This window comes from Poecilia reticulata, chromosome 9 (genome assembly GCF_904066995.2).
Source record: "Poecilia reticulata chromosome 9, P_reticulata-male-v2, whole genome shotgun sequence".
Lineage (NCBI taxonomy): Eukaryota > Metazoa > Chordata > Actinopteri > Cyprinodontiformes > Poeciliidae > Poecilia > Poecilia reticulata.
This window is the reverse complement of record NC_088838.1, coordinates 32651830-32673966: the sequence shown is the minus strand read 5'-3', so window position 1 is coordinate 32673966 and position 22137 is coordinate 32651830. Positions and strand designations below refer to the sequence as shown.

Here is a 22137-nt window from a genome sequence, read left to right as displayed (position 1 = left end):
AACATGTGTTTGTTATGAACGCCGCATTCCAGGTTTCCCTCAATGGAATATATACTAGTCAGTCCCAGTGACCGTTTCACTAACGGTTTTTGCCCATGTGCTTTCTGGGTAAGAATCAATCAAAAAACGCCTCTCCCCATCCCCCGGTCAACAATTTCCGGCAGTGCAGGTCATAAACGTGTAACATTTTTTCTGTTACAAACTGACTCCGGCCCCCAACCAGAGAAGGGAAACGTTATGTGGCCTTACAGGAAAAAGTTTGGGGACCCCTGAACTAGAGTCTCAAATTTAAGGTTGGATTTTTAAAATGAATTATTCAGAGCGAGATTACATTATTGCAATAAAACATTAAAGATTCTTTCCACATCGTTGCCTTCAGTCCCTGCCTGCGTACGGCGCTGTGTTGTTGTCATTAACATTTTGCTGTAAGCATCACCAAGGCCTGTTTTAACAAACGCCTGATGTTTCAGGATCGCCTGCAGACATGACACTGGTTCCACCACATCACTTAGATTTAATGAGTCCCACATCCAGTTTGTACATTATTTCACTTAAAAGCGGGCCCCTCGTATTTCCGCTCTAAATAAGAAACATGGCTGGTTTCTTATTGCAGGAAATCTGCAGGCTGCAGGTAGCCATCACTGAGCATGTCTGCTCCACTGTGCCTCTAATGACGCCCAGGTTTCTGATCTCCACCAGCGCTTGTTGGGTAACAAGGCGATAATTACAGACAGATGGAAAGCTGCTGAAAAACCAATAAAAACAACGTCTGACGGTGTCGCGGAGACGTTTCCACACTGGAAACTGATTCTTCTGTGGATCAACCGTTGAATCAGCACATCTGCTTTTCCACTCTCCTATATTTCATTCATATTGGACTGGGGCGGTGTTTTTGTTAGACATTTTGCTGTGTGTAGATCTAATCAATTAATTTAGCGATTAATCAATAAAAAAATGGAGCATTCTACAGCTTTTACAATCTTTTCTTAACAGAACTACATTAAGATTTGCAAAGAAATTATTCAATTTCTTTTTTGATGTAATAAAATAAACATTTTATTGCCTTAAGCGTATTTACACAGCATTGCTTTTGTAAATTTGAACCAGGTGAAGCTAAAACTATCCAAACATATTTACAGACCAAGGTGAGTTTATCTTAAACGTAAATGGTATTTTTTAATGGTTTTGGCTTAATTACTGCTCTAAATATGTTGGGGGTTTTTTTCACCAAATGGCCTCTTTTTTGAGTTTGTACTTCAGTTAATAATTAATTACAAAATTTAGCTGACAATTATCTCAGTAATCGATTAATGTTGATTAATTATGATTAATCTTATTGTCATCCCTAGTGTAGATTCATAGTTAACGATATAAAAATCAGATTGTGAATGTATTTCTTGTTAAATAAAAGCAGTCCTGCTGCTTTTATTAACATAATACACATAATTTTTTCTCCCTCTTTGAACTACGTTTTTTTGGTTCTGCTCACTCAAAGCGACCCGTTCTGTTCCAGGCTGGGATGATCCGAACCGACTCGGATGAGTATTTTATCGAGCCGCTGGAGAAAGGCGCTCAGGAGCTGGAGGACCAGGGCCGGGTCCATGTGGTGTACCGCCGGTCGGCGCTGCTGCAGGCCCCCTCTGACAGCTCACCGGACTACCAGCTGCAAGGTAGGAGGCCGACTGACAGAAACATGGCTCGCAGGATGGACTGACGTCAACTGGTGCTTCGGGATTACACAGGCCTCATCTGTTTTCTTAAAGTGGGAGCGATAGACAAGATATGGAGCTAAAGCAAAAACATCAAAGACAAGAAACAGATTCCCTCAGTAGGAGTGGATCACCGCGCACACTGCAACCTCAAACATCCCTGTTTTTATTGGGATGGAAAACATATCATAAGCATTTCATGTTGGTCAATACGGATAATTATTGATTGTTTTTTTTGTTTTAAATATCTGAAATGCTGCCAAACTGGTTTCCTGATCTTTTGCTAGGTAACCAAAGAGCGAGTGAGTTGCTAGGTAACCAAAGAGCGAGTGAGTTGCTAAGTAACCAAAGAGCGAGTGAGTTGCTAAGTAACCAAAGAGCGAGTGAGTTGCTAGGTAACCAAAGAGCGAGTGAGTTGCTAGGTAACCAAAGAGCGAGTGAGTTGCTAGGTAACCAAAGAGCGAGGGAGTTGCTAGGTAACCAAAGAGCGAGGGAGTTGCTAGGTAACCAAAGAGCGAGGGAGTTGCTATGTAACCAAAGAGCGAGTGAGTTGCTATGTAACCAAAGAGCGAGGGAGTTGCTATGTAACCAAAGAGCGAGGGAGTTGCTATGTAACCAAAGGGCGAGTGAGTTGCTATGTAACCAAAGGGCGAGTGAGTTGCTATGTAACCAAAGAGCGAGGGAGTTGCTATGTAACCAAAGAGCGAGGGAGTTGCTATGTAACCAAAGAGCGAGGGAGTTGCTATGTAACCAAAGAGCGAGGGAGTTGCTAGGTAACCAAAGAGCGAGGGAGTTGCTATGTAACCAAAGGGCGAGGGAGTTGCTAGGTAACCAAAGGGCGAGTGAGTTGCTAGGTAACCAAAGGGCGAGTGAGTTGCTAGGTAACCAAAGAGCTAGTGAGTTAGTTGATATATCCAACCTTAGCTGGTCATGAGAGTTTGAGCGGCTGAAGTCTCTCCTCTGCCTTCATTTCCCAGAATGCTGTGCGGTTCTGGATTGGAGTTCAGCAAAATTATTGAACATTCCATCAGTCAGATGTATTATCTGTTGATACTGATCATGTGTCTATTGTGATATCTATTGTTGTTGATTTATTGTCCAGTGGTAGACGTATGACGTATGGTGGAGGCAGCAGGATGCTGCGGGCCGGCTTTTTTATTAAAATGGAAAGGGAAATGATCTGAGCCGAATAAAGGGTGAACAGAGTTAAATACTAATCATTTATGGAAGAAAACTTGTTAGATTGGGTTTCAGTGGAGTGGATAAAAAAAAAGCATTTTTATCTGTTAGTGCGGTCCAGTCAAAGCCCAGAGGTTAATCCAATTTGATTTAGAAACTCTGGAAAGACTTTGAAGATTGCTGTCCGGATGAATAATGGGCAAAAACTTCAGTCTTTGACTTTGTAAAATTGGCAGAGACCTGCCACAAAAACTTGTTTATAAATCGTAAAAAACATAAAATCCATGTTTCATATTCTTCTGTTTTAGTTTTTCGCGACTTTGTGTTGATATCAGGGCATAAAATGAACTAAACTTTGTAGTTTTGATTATACTTCTTAACAATAAGAGCAGCATTGTAACTTATAGTCACAGCCATTCATTTACCTAAAAAAGAGGCTGAAAACATTTTTCATCATCACTTTTATTGTCATTGCAATTAAAATATTGATAAAAACTTCATGACACCCACCCCTATGATCACAGTTATCTATCAACATATTGGGAAAATCTGTTTTTCAGATCAGTGGATCTCAGGCTGTAGCGACCCCTGGTGGTGGCAACGTCATACAACTTTCTCTTTGTTTGCAGTAAAAGAAGAAAAGAGCAATCATTGTTTCTTTAGAGGGACAAATACTAAAACTAAATCTTTTCTCACGAATCCCGATAATGTTCAACCAAGGAATAGAACTGTAGCACAGCAAATGATACAGGAAGTTAGAAAAGTAGTTGAAATGTATTATTTCTGGTCATTTTGATGTTAGTCAGTAAGACGAATATTCAACGAAGAGTTGACTCTGTCGCTCACCAACCTGCTGCGTTGTTCATCTGTTAATGTGACTCCATGCCGTCCGCCTCCATCTTCATTCACATACAGAACCAGTAAACTGGGTTTTATGATGTTATCGCATGCACGATGTGAGTAAACATGTGTTCAGTAATCATGAATACACAACAGCAGGCATCCTGAGTCTTAATGTTTGACTTTCTTCACTTCCATTAAATGTTAAATGTAGAACCGTTTGTCCTGATTACTTTTAGGGAAACGATTTCCTTCACTTTGTGCGTCCAGAATTCTATTTTTCATTTTACCATACAACAACAAATGAACTGTAAACCCAGTGGAAAGTTTATTTACCTCTGAGTTTTCAGTCATTTTAGGTAGAAATTACAACACAGAGAAATAATAACAGAAACATGATCTGCTACAGTTGATGTCCGATGCTTTATGGAAACCTGCAATAATTCAACTAAATCAACAAATGTTCTTTTTTTTAATTTTTATTGGACTTTATTTGAAAAGACACACACCAAACATGAAGAGTTAGTACTCAGTTAGCGTAAAAAAACTAATAAACGATTTCTGCTTTTGGGACAACTAACTTCCATACGAGTCTGTTCAAACTAGCTTTTCAATTAGCCACATGCTAACCAACATTTGGTTTTCTGATGTGGAACAACAGAAATCCTTATTTAGGGAAGTTGTGCACAAGGTAAATAATCTATCTTTCATTTACAGACTAATACTGCCAATAGCGCTCTGCATCATTAGCCACTCGCTGTGTGTTTCATGTTAGCATGTTTTTAGCTTCTTTTTAACAATATGAAGCTGACATGCTGCTGCAGCACACAGGAGCTCAGCCCCATTATTTATCCCAGCAGGAAGGAGATCACCGTCTGATCTGATCACTTTTCTTAACCTGCCTCTGGGAGCTGAATGAAGGCGCACAAAGGAAAACATGTTCAAAACCCAAACGGCGTACGCTTCCTTCTAAGTGAAAATGGAGGAGCAGTAGATTAAAGGGTTAACGTGGTGTGTGATTGATGCTGTGGGAGATTATCGCCGTTAGGCGCCGCCGCCGCCATGGCTGTGGGATTCTTTCCCCGCTCCCTCCTGGGATGTTTTAGTGTTGATTGGATTTCTTACCTTTCGCCGGCTCAGTTCCTGCAGGAGGATTGTTGGATTGATTTTATGGCTCTCCTGTTGGCAAAGACACCAGATCTGTAATTCATCCTTTTCCTTATCATCTGCTGCTGTGATCCTGAAGCTAAACGCACAAACTGACCTCAAGAAAACATTTTTAATCCACCACAACCCAAAGGTGGATGAATGGAAACGAATATAATGAACACATATCTCTACGTTTAGCAAGTTTGGGTAAAGATCATTTTGGGAGTCAGCAGTAGAGATGCTGCACTTTGACTCTCCTTTGCTTAGCAACAGCAGCTGAGCTGCTACTACAAATGTTCAAAAAACATCGATATTCTGCTAACGTAAAAAACCCCACAGATTTGGAGTTGCTGGATTCCCATTACATAAGAACAAATAAGTTTGTTCATGTGATAAGTCATTAAAAACATGCAGCACCGGTTGTTTATGTGCAGAAAAGATTTTCAAAATTAGCTAAATTTGATACAGCAGGAAAACCACTTGAAATTAGCGCAAAACGTTTTATAGAAAAACATGACAGTTTTTGAAAACTGAGAAGCTGCTGTATTTTCTGCACTATAAGGCGCACCGGATTGTAAGGCGCACCTTCAATGAACGGCCTATTTTAAAACTTTTTTCATATATAAGGCGCATAGAATAGACGCTACAGTAGAGGCTGGAGTTACGTTATGCATCCACTAGATGGAGCTGCCCTAAAGGGAATGTCAACAAAACAGGTCGGCGAGGAGAGCCTTCTGGGCCGGGGCGAGGCCGGACGATGGTCACCCGTCTCCGTTCGCGCACAGCATGTTGGTGGAGAACGTGGTGCTAAGGTGACCTGCAGATGACCTGATTATCATGTTGGTAGGTAGATAGGTCAGTCAAACTTTATTAACAAACCAGCGTTCTGACAACTATCCCAGCATGCACCACGTGCTTCTTCTTCTACGGGGGAAAATGAAGTCGGTGACTGCTTACCGTAGCTGCTAGACCTGTTGTGGCTCAATATTGGTCCATATATAAGGCGCATCGGATTATAAGGCGCACTGTCGGTTTTTGAGGAAATAGAAGGTTTTTAGTTTGGTGCGCCTTATAGTGCGGAAAATACGGTAAATTGTTTTTGTAATTGCAATTTGTGCAATTATATGATAAATGGAAACACAGCTAGTGTTCACACTAACCTGTTTTCTCATATTCACTGACACAGAGTTTAATTTTTAGTGGGGTTTTGCGTTTATTCTGAGTAAATTGTTCTTTTTTAAGCTATAGAGCAAATCAGGAAGCTAGCAGACTGTTTCCTACCATCGTTCTGGATGCTGAGGAGCCTTGTGTGCGGTCAGGATGCTGTGTTTGTTTTGGCATCTTCACTTCCTGTTGTGAGGCATCAGGGTCAGGCTGGGAGCTGCTGGGCCACTCAGCAGCAGAGCGGCTTCCAGTTCACCACAAGCAGAACCGTTTCCTGAAAAAGCAGCTAAAGTTTCTTCATTTTACCTTCAAAACACTGGCTCAACAAAACAATTAATGAAATTTAATTGTGTTCATGGTGTCTCATTGTTTCTGTTGAAGCCCAGATGTGATGAATTTAAGTGGAAGCATCTCATCATAGACCCAGAACTGGAGTCATGTTCCTGAAATTAGATATTTTTTAATTTGATTAGTTGGACGACACACTTTTCAACCATTTGTTGGGATTTTGTTAAAATATGTTCAGAACAATTATCCTTGTGGCTATAAACAGTTAATCAATTAAGATGCGTTTGATCATTTCCATTCTGATTATTAATAAGGTCCATTTTGTTTACAGCGACTTCACAACCCATTTCATTTCGTCAGATCCCAGTTATTTCTGTGACCATTGTGGGTTTTTCTTTCTTTTATCACCAAATGGCACCAACTTTGAGTGCGTTTGGTTGCGAGCTTTTAAATGAGAGGATTACCGTCACTCATTCATTCTCTTCTCCGCAGTGCAGGGACAGATGGGACATTTGCTTCACGCACGTTTCTCTGTCATAAATCAAGGAAATATACATCCAGCCACTTGCTTTACTAGCATTTAATCTGGACATTCAGCCATTCTTCTTGGTACAATTGATGCAGTTCAATCGAACCAACTGGTTTCCCGGCACACATCCAGTTTTAAACGCAGTTCTCAAACTTTTAACTCTGCTGCGGTTGGAGTCCTTTCATTAGCTTGATGCTAGCTTGTTTTATTCACTATAAAACCTGTTTGTTTGTCTTAAACTCCCAGGCATGAGCCAGGAAACCAGCAGATTAAATAAACATAGCCAATTCTACTAATGCCATTATTATGACATCCATCTTTATACTGTATGAAAACTTGTGACCAGTTTCTGTTTGGTAGTTCTCGAACCAAAACTTCTCCAGTTTCCGAACATCTGGTTGTGTTTTCCCTGCTTGTGTTGCAGCTGAATGAATCATTTCTGCTTTGAAACTTCTGGTTATGAGGAAAGCTGGGATGTTTTTGTTTGCGTTTCTCAGAGCAAACCCCATCGTCTGTTTTTATTGTTAATTGGAAGCAGTTATTGGTTCGACGTCAGAAACCTGCAGCAGGATCTGAGCTGCACGTCGGAGTTCAGTTCCTCCTCTGATCAAAGCCAAAAGAACAGAGAACTTAAAAAACTCAGTAGATTTTAGCCTTTTGATCTGATTTAATCTCTGTACCTGGTCAGTGTTTCGCCTCAACACTGAAGCCTTCTCTGCTGCTTTGACTGAGTTTTGATCAAGACGGTTGGATTTACTGTATTTTGTTTCAATCAGTGTCAAGAATCTGTCAGAATCAAATATAAACTACAAATGTATTGTTTTTCCTGTTGAATGACTTCTAACAAACCAGTTAAGATTAATAATCTTTAACCAGAATAGTTAATCAGGGATTATTAATACATTATTTACATGATTTTATTTGTAAATGAGCAAAATTAGAATTTCATACACCAAAATTTGACACCAAAGATTGTTTCTTTGGTGTCAAATCTCAGACTCGGAGGTAAGAGTATTGTTTTTATGTACAATGGATTCCTCCCGCAATGACTTATGGGTAAATTTTTAAGCACTAATCTGCACAAAAATATTAATTGTTCTGTAAGAACAGAAACATTTCCTGCTGTGTTTTGATCAGATTTGTCTCTCCATCCATCTGAGTCGGAGCTGAAGAGCAGTGTTGTGTTTAGCTTCGTTACCTTGCAGCTGCGAGGTTGCTGGTTTGAATCCCAGCTCTTGTTCGTCCTGCACAGGTAGTCAGGTTTCCTCCTGCGCTACAAGAACTCTGCATTCACACCAGCGCCGTTCAGTTCACTGTAATCAAACTCGAGTTATCTAGAAAGTCTGGTTCGTTTGGTCAGATGTGAATCCTTAATCAGACCAACAACTTGAACTCTGGTCACCTGCAAACCTTAAATGCAGACCGGAAACCGCTCCAGGAGCAGGAAGTAGACTTCAGCACAGGGCCTTTTGGGTAAATACGACTAAAACAAACACGTGGAAGAAATGACTTGTTGTATTTTACCAACAACAAAAGAGAAATCCTGCAGCGGCTAAAATCTGATGCTACTCTGTTTTTCTTTACATTTGGTGAAGAAGGAATTTGCGGTCAGTGTCTTCAGTGGTTTTTGTGTCATTTCCTTCCATGGTTCTTGGTGCAGCGCCCCCTCAGGCGAGGAGGGGAACAGATTTTTTTTAAAGGGTTTAGATCGTTTGAGTGCAGTGACAAAGAGAAACATCCATCCATCGTCTTTACACCCTCGTCCCTTAATGGGGTCAGGAGGTGCTGTTGCCTCTCCAGCTCACGTTCTGGGTGAGAGGCGGGGTCACCTGGACAGGTCGCAAGTCTGTCAGGGCAACACAGAGACACACAGAGACACACAACCATGCACACACACACTCACACCTAGGGGCAATTTAGAGAGGCCAATTAACCTGACAGTCATGTTTTTGGACTGTGGGAGGAAACCGGAGTACCTGGAGAAAACCCACCATGCACAGGGAGAACATGTAAACTCCATGCAGAAAGCAGGGGGCCTGGAATCGAACCCAGAACCTTTGTGCTGCAAGGCAACAGCTCTACCAACTGCGCCACTGTGCAGCCCCAAAGAGAAACATAGCAGCTAAAAATGTAACAAATGTTGCAGTTTACTGGACCATCATGATGCAAAAACCTCTAAAGTTGACTTAGGTGTGAATATATGTGTGTGTGTCTCCATGATTTAGCCTGGCTAGATGTAAAACATGGAAGAAGTCATTGTTCAGTTGTTTCGAAAAGCTTTAGTCTGAAGACTTGGACATTAAAATAAAATTCAAGCTCAGCTGTCGGCCAACATTTAGACACTGGCCACATCTTATAGATCCAGTCAGTGTTGAAGCGTTTTGTGCCGTTTGAAAATAATCAAGTCGATGATGTGATTTATTAGTGTGGACGGAGCATTAAATCAAAAATAAATATCAGTTTTTTTACTTCATTTCACAGCCTCAGGACATTATTCTGGCTAAACAGACGTCAGAAAGTGAAAAACTGAGAGCCCAAAGTTAAAACAGCCTGAAAACTTTGGGCCGCAGCGTGGAAAGCTGGATCCTCTCATTCTGAGATGTGACCTCAGCTGTGGGAACCGCGCCTCTAGCAGGTCACACCAGAGAAACTTTACCTCCTGTTTATGCAACAGGAATCTAAGCAAATAATTCCCCAGATCGCTCCTTTATTTTGGCCGTTTCTCCTCTGAAGCATGTAGAAACGAGATTCTGCAGACACTCCTGGAAGGAAAAACATTTTTGTTTTCCTATAAAACACATTTCTGTAGCAGAGGTGCCAAAGAAAGCAGATGCAAGCATGAAGGATTACACTGCTGAGGTGATGATAATCATCCCAAACATTGTTTCTTTGCAAGCTGTCGGAGATCAACGGTTTGATTCTTTGGAGAGATTTATATCTGAAGGGACTGCCACTGATATTTAATAGTGTTTATTTTTAGATTTTAAGTTTCTGCTGCATCTGTTTCAAATTCCTTGTTGTACAGCAAATGTTTGAACTGTATAGCTGCCCTTTGTGGTCACAAACTGTAATATTTTATTCACCAGATGCAGGTAAATATTTATTGGATTTGATAGATAATGTTAATATTTAAGCAGACGTGTTTTTAAAGTTCTTTTTATGTGACCCTGTAGAGTCTACAGGCGGGCCACGTTCGCCCCCAGGCCTTCAGTTTGACACCAGTGTCTTAAGGTGTAGGAAATATTTCAGGCAAGCAGGAAAAACTTCGTTTTTAGAAACTTTATTGTGTCTAAATTAGCTATTTACAGAAGAAAACTTTTTTTCTTGTTGGTGTATTTAATTAATCAAGAATACAGGAAAGAAGTGAAGAGTAAAATGTTACAGGAATGTGATTCACTTCCTAAATTCTCCCGTTTCTTTTCATCGAAGGGAAATGAGTGATTCCCACCTCAATATGAACATCTGCACCATGAACTCCATTCTGTGTCCAGATCTTTGTGTCATTTGTTCTGTTCCTGTGGAGCCGCTCAGCGTTTCCTCTCTGACTCTGCAGCGTGTTCAGAGTTTAAAAGCATTGAACCAGTTCCTGTGCAAATCCTCTGAGCTGCTGTTTCCAGCAGATTCAGACACCAGGCTCTTTTTTTCCGGAGTCTGGCTGGAGTCGATGCCTGAGAGACGAAGACGGAGAGCGTTGTCTGATGTGTTGGATGCTGGAGGAGATGAGCAGGCAGATCATGATGGATGAGTCAGAAGTTACACATCTGAAACCTGATCATAAAACACCAGAGCTGCATAACGTCACTGCTTCGATGCTGCGTGTAAGCAGGTTGTTTCCAGTAGTACACACCTAACCAGTGAATCATACTTAAGTACAATTTTCGTGTATCTGTACTTTACTTAAGTAGATTTAATAATGGATACTTTCTACTTTTACTCCACTACATTTTACAGTAAGTATCTGTACTTTCTACTTCACTACATTTCTACAAAACTGTCGCGTTACTCGTTACATCCAAGTCGCATTGAGCTTTTTGTCCGTTAAAATGTGAAGTTCAGGGATTTAAGGTGGCGCCGTAAAATCCAAGCAATAACGTGACTTAGTGTCTGTTGTCACCCATCGGCTCCACCTTTACTCGCACGCGGAGCTCCAGACATGCGCAGTAGTTTCCTCTGAGCGGGAGGAGATGTCTGTCTAATGTCAGTAATATAATAGCTGCATAAATTGATATGGCGACATGTAAAATCAGCAGCGCTTCACAGCGCTTCTGGGATGAAAAACAGTTTGTCACTCATGCGCTGAATTATTGTGTGGAGGTTTTGACTGAGGTGTCGCATTTATGGGACAACGCTGTGACCAAAGTCTGCATTGATATGACATTCAGGAACGATCCGATTCTTCTGGACGGATCTTTACTGATTAAATTTATTTCAGCTCTAAGTATTTAATATCTAGTTTTTCTGGGAATGTGGATCTTTCAGATCAATTTGAGAAGTAATATTGATCAGTAAAACTTAATTTTTTTGTGTCACGTAGCGCGGGGTGCTGGTCTGGACTTGGTCTTGGTTAGGTGGTCTTGACTACAACTCTGCTACTGACTGCTCGGTTGCCTGTCCTCTCCCACCCACCTTCTTTCCACCCCCTTTCTGTTGGATTTCTTTCAAAATAAAAGCCACTAGTGGCAAAAAAAGTGAAGTTCATGCTATGTTAGGACAGGAGACAAGATGTTTCCATCCCTGAAATTATGATGCATAGAATCACATATCTAAGTCTAAACTATGTTATAGAGAGTAAACACAACATGCTTTATCTGTTCCATTGTTAATTAAAATGGGACATTTCTGATGTATTAAAATTAAATACGATCGGTTCACTTAATGATATTAGCGATTAGGTAATCCATTCACCAAGTACTTTTACTTTTAATACTTAAGTATTTTTAAAAGCCAGTACTTTTTTTTACTTTTACTTAAGTACAAATGTTAATGTGGTACTTTTACTTGAGTACATTTTTGTCTGTGTATTTATACTTTTACTTAAGTAAATTTTTTGAGTACTTTCTCCACCACTGCGCCTGACATTCTGGAGGTCGGTTTTAGTGTTTACTGGTTGGATGAAGAGGCCAGTAGGAGCGCGGCGCACTTCCTCCAGAAAGCTGCAAACCCTGCAAGGCCACAGGTAAAATTTCAAACTGATTGTCTTTATTTCCTGAGCTCCACTTAATGAACAGCTTGAGTTCTGAGCCGGATGATAAATGCAAATGAATCCTCAGCAGCAGCTAATGGCTTTTCTTAATCCACACCTGGCTGCGCTGACGGACTCACCGTCGGGGCCGTGAAACTGTTTCGCTCTGAACGTCAGACATGATTCGGCTGGACAAGGAGCTCGTAAAGGAACACATCCCAGTCCGGTTCCTGTTACACCGGGCCGCGCTTTGACTCGGTGTGTCGACAGGAGCAGCAAATTATTTCTATCATTTCAAAACATTCAAGGTTAGCAGGTGTTTTGCTGGATTGGTAGTGAGGATGGCGTCTCTTAGATATAGTGAGCAGGTAGTTGTAGCAATGTGACCCCATTAGGCGTGTGTGTGTGTGTGTGTGTGTGTGTGTGTGTGCGTGTGTGTGAGATGCCAGCTTTGAGCTCCTCAGTGAATTGTTAGCATCTCCTGTGTGAGTCTGAACCGGTCCTCCTCTCGGCTCCTCGGTCATGCCTCCACCTGAATCTCTCTGTTTGCATCATAAACCGGCGGATTAAGCAGATATTTTCCAGGTTGCATCACGTCTTCAGAAGTACGAGCCCCGCATGCGCCTGATGAGCTCTTTCCATCTTAAACCTGCTGATAATTAGCCACTCCACACAAAGCCAAGAATGTGGAGGAGGATGGAAAAGACCTTGAGTGTTGTGCAACATCCCGATTAAAAAAAAAAGAAAAAAGCTTAACTTCCCATCTAATATGCCTTTGAATCATTTATTTGTTTTCCAAACGTCTTCTGGCAGCTGACTGGTGCATCTTTTTTCTTTCTTTCTTTCTTTCCATCCAGTCTGCAGCAGAAAACCAGATGTTTTGAATTCCTCCTCCTTGTTGCGATCATACATCCATTCTGTCTTTTGCAGACGGCACCGACGCCGTCTGAAGGATGGAGAATGTGATGTTGCAACACTTTTGGTTTTCTTTGCGTGGCTGCAACATCTTTGCATTGTGTAAGAATGTGAACGCTGCAGGAGCAAGGAACCAGACAAACAGGCCAGCGGTGGATTCTGTGGTTGATTTTGAGGTTTTGCTGGTTTTGTTTAAACTTTATGCCTGAAAACATTGATGATTGAGGCAAAGCAGATGTTTTAAACGCTGAAAATTTGAGTTAAGAGCTGCAAAAACACAAAATCTTCCCAACTTTTCACTGCTCAGCAAGATACGGGAGCTTAATTACTTTGTTTTGATTTATTTTACTTGTAACAAGACATTTTTCCTGCATCTTGCTGAAAAGTTACTTATAAATTAGTTTTGTTTATTTCAAGTGTAACAAGATATTTGGACTGGAAACTAGAAGAAATACTTTGTAACATTTAGCGTTTTTGCAGTGCAGGACTTTTATCAAATCACCACAGTCGTCATGCAACATGAGCTTCTCAACATTTTTTACAACCACAGACTTCCACGTTTTTCATTAAGATTTGATGTGACAGATAAACACAAAAAAACATTTTTTATGTTATTTTAACCACATATGATTGAATTTACTAACTGTGACTTCTGAAGGTAACTGGTTGCACTAGGTTTTATTTTGGGGTATCAGAATAGAAATAGCTGGAAACTAATGCACTTTGCAAAGTTCAGACACTATAAATTGAGTTTGTCTTATTTGCAACATCCCACAAGCAAAAAACTATGGTGGCCCAGAAGCGTCATGAAAATGCAAAAACCACAACCGGAGTTGAGCTGACGTCGGTTTCAGCATGAAATGCTTTTCACCAACAAAGCAGTTCCAAGTGCTTCACATAACAGAGACAAATCATGGATGAGTTGCTCCAGATCTTACTGAAACTTTAGGTCTTTAATCCCAGAAATGTTCTTCAGGTGACAGAAGACCAACTTTACAGCTGACTGTATGTGACTCTGAAGGTTCAGCTCTCAGTCCAGCTGCGAAACGGATTCTTTTCGCATAACTTTGTTATTGAATTTCTTTTTGCATTTTCATCCTTTACCTTCTGGGCCACCGTAGGAAACAGTGAGTCCATGGAAACACAGCCAGGTGTTTCTGTCTCCCCAGTGAAAAGCTCGAACTGAATCACTGAAGAAACCCTGAAATCTTGGGTGCAGGTCTGAGTTTGTTTGGGTATTTTTTCCTGCCCTGCTCGTTGTCAGGAGCTCGACCTTGAGTTGCATAACGGCAGCAGCTGGACGCTCTGCAGGCAGGTCCGTTTCCTCAGTACATCGTATTCCCATCCAGAACCAGCACAGTCTGAATTATTATTAAGATTCGTTATGTTTGGCCATGATGGAGAACTAAACACAAAATGAACACAAATAATAATTTAAGAGAGAAGCTCTCCATCCACACTCAACCACAGAGAATAGAAATCCATCTCCATCTGACCTCTGACCTTAACAAAGTGAGGCATGCAGTGCTGAGATGTTGCTCTGGTCATTATGTGGCCTCCTGGATGAATCATCCAGCTGGTTTTGGACTCATTTCTTCTCCGTGAAGGTTCTCCACTCTTCCATTTCCACTGTGATTTACTGGAGTCTGAGAGCTTTGGAAATGACTCTAACATTTTCCAGACTGATGGATGTTTGTGACTTTCTCATCTGTTCTTGAAGCTCGATAGGTGCCTGGTTGCTTTTTGAAATATTGCTACTTTCTTGATTTGATCAGAAAAGCTCTATAAAAGGCTCTTGTTTGTCTTTTTGTCCGGTCTGGAAGTAATCGGGTCTGGATTTGCCGAGTGAAATTCAACCAAAAAAATTGTGGCAAATCGTAGTTGTTGGATTCACTCCTCCCGTTCCACTAGGGGGCTCTATAGTTGTTTTGTATTGGTACGTGGATTAATGTGTAGAAGAAGGAAACAAACGGCGGACCAGTAGTAGGTTGCCTAGCAACCACACTAACAAGCCGAACCTGCCATAAATTCACATCTTACCAATGTTCATGAGTGTTGCCCAATGTGGTGAGTTATATATTAACGCTGTAAGGCTATGTTTAAGTTTGTGTCCTTTTGAATATCTCAATATTAAGTATTGACGTTTTTGTTTGTCTTTTTTTAAAATTTTTTTTAAACGTTATTTACAGTTTAACCGGCATGTCCGCGTAAAGCACTCGGCAATAAAAAGAACAGTTACAACATCAACGGCTACCTTATGTTCTTCGTAACAATAGTTAATGCAGGAATTAGCAATGGGGGGCAATTCCACACATGGGCAGCCGGTTTCCCTTAACTGTCTGGTTTTAAGTGTGGCTAAAAAGCTAAACTTTACAGAGCTTTACGTGCTAATAAGAACATCAGATAAACTGATAATTCTGTAATATTATGTCTGCATATCCGGTTTGTTTACTAAAAGCATTGGAAACTGCTCCTCATCGCCTCCTCATCAAGGAAGCGATGAAGACGCTCCACCACACCTTTAAGTTTCTATTTTAACCCTTGTAGGCCAAGGTCTAAATGGCCGTCCCAGTCTCTCTTCTCAGTGCGTCAGCGCTCGCTACGAAGCCATGCAGCGATCGCTAGCAAAACTACTACTAACACTACACACACCACAAACTCTAAATAACATACTTACTGTGTAAAAAACCTATAGAAACACTCTTAGGAAAATCCACAGCATCAATTCTCCCTAGTCTCTTGCCGTATCCAAATCCCCCCCTCCCCCCCCCTTGTTTGTCCCCACGTGTCTCCGTTCTACCTAGCAACAGACCGTCAACACATTTTCATTGGTTGTGTCGAAATGTGGTACAGTTAGACCCCCACACAGTAAGGCGGAAATGATCGATCATATTCCTGGCTTTATTTTCAAGTAAATAACCACAAAACCAATATAAAAACACCACTTTTATAAAGTTTGAAGTCCGTGCTGTCCCCCAGAGGTGAAATGAACACTCGGTATGCCGTCTGTGTTATTACGAAGCCTTATAAATGTGTCACGTGCTTGCCCGCTCCACAACGGGCTTCGTCCCGGTAGGGTTAAGAGTCTGGCATCATGGACTCTGCGTAGGTTTGCTAACTGCTAACGCAGAAACAAACAGGACAGAAAACATCCTGTGTGTAGGTGGAAACAGACTCCATTCATAAACGTCCACCTCCCTCCATCTCTGGCAGCCATTATTCACTCTACGCTTTTATATCAGTTCTTTATCAGCTGTTTTTGGGAGGGGAAGCAGTTCAGCGATGACATTGGGTTGTTTGTTCTTGGACAGAAAAAAAAACCCCCACAGAAAATATATTGAACTGCCTGAGAGGAAATACAGTAAAGTTTTCTTCCAGAAAGCGGGTTTTGGGTTCTCGGTATGAATGGAGCCTAAGTTTCGCTGCATGTTGTAGGCCAGCGACCCAAACAAGGCCCGGCGTTGTCCGCCGCGTTTCTGCCACTTCTGACCGGCCTCAGGCTCCTGGCTCAACAACAGATGAGCAGGAAGAGAAGCCATTCAAATGTAAACAGCCTGCATTAAAGAGAGCCTTTAAAAGTCACATTTTATTTAATAATGTGGCAAATTGTTAGCATTTTATTCTGGCAACGCTTAAGATGTTTAAAGGGGCTTAAAACAAAATGCTGACCGTGACAGAAGCTGAAAAACAGTCCAGCGGACATCAGGGTTGTCCGTCTGTTTAGTTTTTTTTCTGTTAAAAATTGTAAACAAACTGTTTTGTTCATTTATCTCGTCGGCCATGTTTGTTGTGTCTCAGGTTTGATCTCGATCTGAATGTGTTTATGGGACCAAACCTGTTACTTCTGTCATATTTTTTAGCATAATTTGTGAAATCTTTCACATTTTGAAAACCAGCTATCATCATTTACATTCATTAAAAGCAGAGTTGGGTAGTAACTGGTTACTTTTACTCAATTACATTTACTTCAGTAACTTTTTTTGGGGAAAAAAACAACTATTAGGAATATTTTTACTACGCTGTGCTTGTTACTTTTACTTGAGTAATTTTATTATATTTCTTCTCTTTAGTAACATTTATAGGTTCTCTGCCCAGTTCTGATTAAACATGCTTTTTGAATTTACTCATGTTGTCTTTATCTGAATGACGCAGGTGCAAGAAAAAGAACCCAAATATTAAGGTTTCCTGTTGCTTTATTCACTAAACCAGTCGCTAAATTCACCTTCGTTTTTTTCCTGAGGTGTTGAAGTGAAGAGCCTCACCAACAGCGTAAACGTTGCAGGTTAGACGCGGACAGCTCTTCCTCAGGTGATCACGAGTAAAAGAAGATAATTTATTTATTAAAACGGAGGCTGTGCGCAGAGGTTGACAATATTTCACGTCTTCTGTAAAGTTTTAGCCTGAATTAAAGAGCCAGAAGTCTGACGGGATTGTCGTCACGCAGCCGCGCGCTTTCTAATGTTTTTAACGTTCTCACATCATTTTTAGATTAAAGTTTGAATTAACTTCGACTGACAGGAAACAAAATTTCATGTTTTAAATGATTTTCTTCATCAGATGGAGCAAAAAAATAAAAAACTTTTAAAATTCAACCAGTTTGAAAAAGAGATTTGAGATTTTTCTTAAAGGGATTCATGAAGTAAAGGAGAAAGTGATCATCTGCTTTATTTTTATGTTTTATATAAGATTTATCTTCAAGCACATCAGTTTAAGTTTGATCAAACACAAAAATCCACATTTCTGAGAATCTCTGACAATTTAATATGTGCAGAACAGGGTTACGACCACTGAAAGAAAAAAAAGAAACGAGACTCTTTTCCTCAGAAATCTCCCTTTACCCTTCAGAGATTAAAGTCACAGTTTGGAAGGAAAAATGTCAGAATTAAAAAATTAAATCAAGAACCACTGAAGGAAACGACATGAAAACCTCTGAAGGAGACTCTTAATTCTTCATGAAACTTAAACAAAGACGACGTGGCGTCAGAAAACGCAAGCCATTTCTCCTGTCAGAGCCTTTATTTTGGCTGCATTTACCCAGAATGCCCTGCACTGTAGTCCACTTCCTGCTTTTGGAGCGATCTCTAGTCCAGTTGCGTTCACATAAGCATTCAAACCGGACCAGAGTTCACTTCAACCGAACCAAATCGAGGTTTGCCATTTTTCATGCTTCCCCAAATAAACCGGACTTCGTAGTCCGACAAACCAGAGTTTGATTCAAGCGGACTAAACGGGACTGGTGTGAATGCACCCAAAGTGTTTTCAGTCTGACACCAATGAAAAGGTTCACCTTCAATCCAGACAGTGACTCCAAACATTCAGCCAGAGCTACAGCAGGACACGTCAGGTCAGGTTTATGATCCAGTCTAGACATTTATTCAGCTCAAATTATCTGACAAGAATAAAATACTGCTGCTTATATTTAAACCTGAGCAAAGTGGATTTATCCTGCTTCATGTCTGTGATTGCAGCTAAAGTCAGTTTGACAAAGTGCTGACTGAGTGCAGATGATCCCCATGCAGTACAGGTTTTCATTTTTAACAGGAGAAAAATGATAAATTATGTAAAACTTTTTGTTGGTCTGACATATCCATCCATTTTCTTACACCCTTGTCCCTCAGTGGGGTCAGGAGGTGCTGCTGCCTCTCCAGCTAGCATACCGGGCGAGAGGCGGGGTCACAGGTCACCAGTCTGTCGCAGGGCAACACAGAGACACACAACCATGCACACACACTCTCACACCTAGGGGCAATTTGGAGAGGCCAGTTAACCTGACAGTCATGTTTTTGGACTGTGGGAGGAAACAGGAGTACCCGGAGAAAACCCACCATGCACAGGGAGAACATGGAGACTCCATGCAGAAAGACCGGGTCCGGGAATCGAACCCAGAACCTTCTTGCTGCAAGGCAACAGCTCTAACAACTGCGCCACTGTGCAGCCCTCTGGTAACTCAAAACAAATAAATTAATTTGTTGCATTTAACAAACATATAAAGAACTGACAAAGTTAACTAAATGTGTGCTCTGCAAATAGTTAACTAAAAACACAGGCTAATGAAAATAATTTTCAAAAATAAAAATCTAAACTATTCACTAATTAAAGTCTAAATTAATGTTAAGGATGAACAAAACAAACAGTCACCATTCAGGTCTGTGTGACAGTAGGGTCAGCGGTCACACAAGGGTTAATTTCAACCATTCCTGAATCTTAAATTGTATTTATTATATATTTTTAAAGATGTAGCATCTACAAACTATTTCTCTGCTCATGGATTCATGGTGTTTTACTTATTTACCACAATTTAATCAGGCATTAATTTAGCACTCATTAAACCTTCCTTAATTATTTTAATATGAATATGAAAAATTTCTCCTGAAGTGGCATTGAGTTAAATATTATCTACTAATCAAAAGAATCATATGTGTTTTTTCAACATTTCAGTTTTATCAGTGAACTGATCCATTGATCTGCTTTCAGAAATAATTTCCATATACTGAGATGAATTGTTCTGATTTTACTCCATCCATCCATCCATCCATCCATCCATCCATCCATCCATCCATCCATCCATCCATCCATCCATCCATCCATCCATCCATCCATCCATCCATCCATCCATCCATCCATCCATCCATCCATCCATCCATCTTCTTCCGCTTATCCGGGGTCGGGTCACGGGGGCAGCAGCTTCAGAAGGGAGGCCCAGACTTCCCTCTCCCCAGCCACTTCTTCCAGCTCCTCCGGGGGAACCCCAAGGCGTTCCCAGGCCAGCCGAGAGACATAGTCCCTCCAGCGTGTCCTGGGTCTTCCCCGAGGCCTCCTCCCGGTGGGACGTGCCCGGAACACCTCACCAGGGAGGCGTCCAGGAGGCATCCTGACCAGATGCCCGAGCCTCAACTGGCTCCTCTCGACGTGGAGGAGCAGCGGCTCTACTCTGAGTCCCTCCCGGATGACCGAGCTTCTCTCTCTAAGGGAGAGCCCAGCCACCCTGCGGAGGAAACCCGTTTCGGCCGCTTGTACCCGTGATCTCGTTCTTTCGATCATGACCCAAAGCTCATGACCATAGATGTGGATGGGAACGTAGATCGACCAGTAAATCGAGAGCTTCGCTTTTTGGCTCAGCTCTCTCTTCACCACGACGGACCGGTACAGCGCCCGCTTCACAGTAGACACTGTACCGTCTACTCTGTCTGATTTTACTGTAATTTTTAAATGTCCTCATGTTCGTCACTGATTGTCTTTGGATGCTTGTTTAAAATAATTATCGATGCCCTTTTCCTAACAGGGAAGCATTAAACTAATCAGAAACGACAGCTTTCTGTCTGAGAATCAAAAAAGACGCAGAAAAAACCCTCCCAGTTTTTATTCTTTGAAATCTTACTGGTTTCTGGGCGTTTCCACCATTTAATATCAGATACAGTTCATATCTGCAGCCTCTTTTTGCCCTGATATTTGAATTCCCTGATCACAAGCGAAGCTTTGACCCAGTTGGCCTTCGCTCTGTACTTTTTATTACTCGCCTCCTGTGGGGTTAAATCGACTCTGAGGCCTTTTCTGTTTCGCTCACCTGATGCTGTCGGTAAACTTCCTGGTTGAAAGTTGTGGAGATGCTCTTACTGCTCGGTTGCGTCAGAGTGCGCCGCTTCTCCCTCCTCATCCTATTTTCTCTTTTTACACGCTCAGTTCCTCACGCATGTCGCCATGCCAACTGGAGCGCGAGGAATTAAGGAAATGCAGCCTCAGCAAACATTTGAGGGTTTTCGACAGACATCTATAAATATGAGAGATGATTATAAACTGAATCTGCAGCTATAAATTCAAACTGATGAGAAATAATGTTTTTCACTACAGTCCATATATTCACATATTTCCTTTGAGTCTTTTTATTTGAGTAAAGTGTTGATCTCACTTCCTCCACATTCACTGTTAAAGGAAGCTTAAAATGGAAGCTTTCTTTAATTTTCACTCTGAAATGTTTGCTGCATTTCTCCAACTCAGAGTTTTGGAGATGTATTTATTATTTTACCTGATTATAAACGACGATCCTCGTACATTTTTGTACATTTTTTAAATTCTGGCTTACACAAGCTGCTATTTTCATGTTTTATGAAGATAAACACAAACTCAATACTGTTTTTTATACAGATATTTTTGCTCTAGTTAAAAACAGAAATATTAAACAATTTAACCCCCATTTAGAAAAATGGCTAATTTAATAGCGTCGCCTTGTTTCATAAAGATAGTACCTGGATCAAACGTTGATATCCTTCATGTAAGCATGAACTTTTAATTCAGCGCCCTTTGCTTCTTTTTGCTTGTTGTTGATGTAAATAAATTTTACAAATAAGGGATCGCTCTATGCTAAAGTTAATTGTGTGTCAGGATAATTACATTTGCATTTCTGTGCCGTGCAAATGTACTCAGCAGCAACGCTTAACAATCTTTCTGGCGTTTACCAACTTTCCAGAATCCTATAGCAACTATATTAAAAAAAAGATACTAGCAACAAATCTAGTTACTGTATTTGTGTTGTTAGAGACTTTAGCAACATTTTGTTTTGAGACTTTAGCAACATGTGACAGTCTTACAGTCGTCCTGCACTGCATCAAGTTGGGATGTAAATATAATTTTAATGTTTTTCCTTTTCTCTGTTGTCTACCCTAAAATAACAGTAAAATAAAGCTAGCATTTCCACTAATGTTTTTTTTTTTTTTTGGGAAAAATTAGACATTCTACTCAATTGAATTTATGTAGTAAAAGTTGAGGTGAAGAATTAGTTCTAAAATTATTTCATAAAGTTAATTTGAAGATGTTTTCGTACTCACTTTCTGTCTATATTTTACTCAGCTTTTTGGCAAGAATATTTACAACTTATTGCTGCGGATACAGGAGTTTTGCTGAACTTTTTAAGTTGCTCTCAAACATTGAACGTCGTTGCGTTAGCTTGTTGTGTTAGCTTCTGGTGTGTTAGCTTGTGGTAAAATGTAACATCTGTTTTTTCCTGTGTGCCTGCCGCCTCATGGAAAAAGTATCTCTAAACAGGGCTGTTATTTAGCTCATCAGCTAAACAGGGGCTCATGTTTTTGGTTCTTGTACTTTTCATGTTAGCAGAGTTTAAAACTGCTTTGGAGAGCTGAGTGGCTAGCAGGAGGTCAGTGACTGTCTGTTTTTCCAGAACTACCGCT

The 22137-nt window shown here is 40.8% G+C and overlaps 1 protein-coding gene across 6 annotated transcripts in view; it reads left to right on the top strand.

Annotated features, from left to right (window-relative positions):
- Nucleotides 1-22137, top strand: part of adamts3 (ADAM metallopeptidase with thrombospondin type 1 motif, 3) — a 200617-nt gene that overhangs the window by 43507 nt on the left and 134973 nt on the right. For all 6 annotated transcript variants that reach the window (XM_081610942.1, XM_081610940.1, XM_081610943.1 and 3 more), the window contains one exon: nucleotides 1514-1670. In XM_081610942.1, the coding sequence (XP_081467068.1) occupies nucleotides 1514-1670 (157 nt within the window). The remainder of the gene's footprint in view (nucleotides 1-1513; nucleotides 1671-22137) is intronic.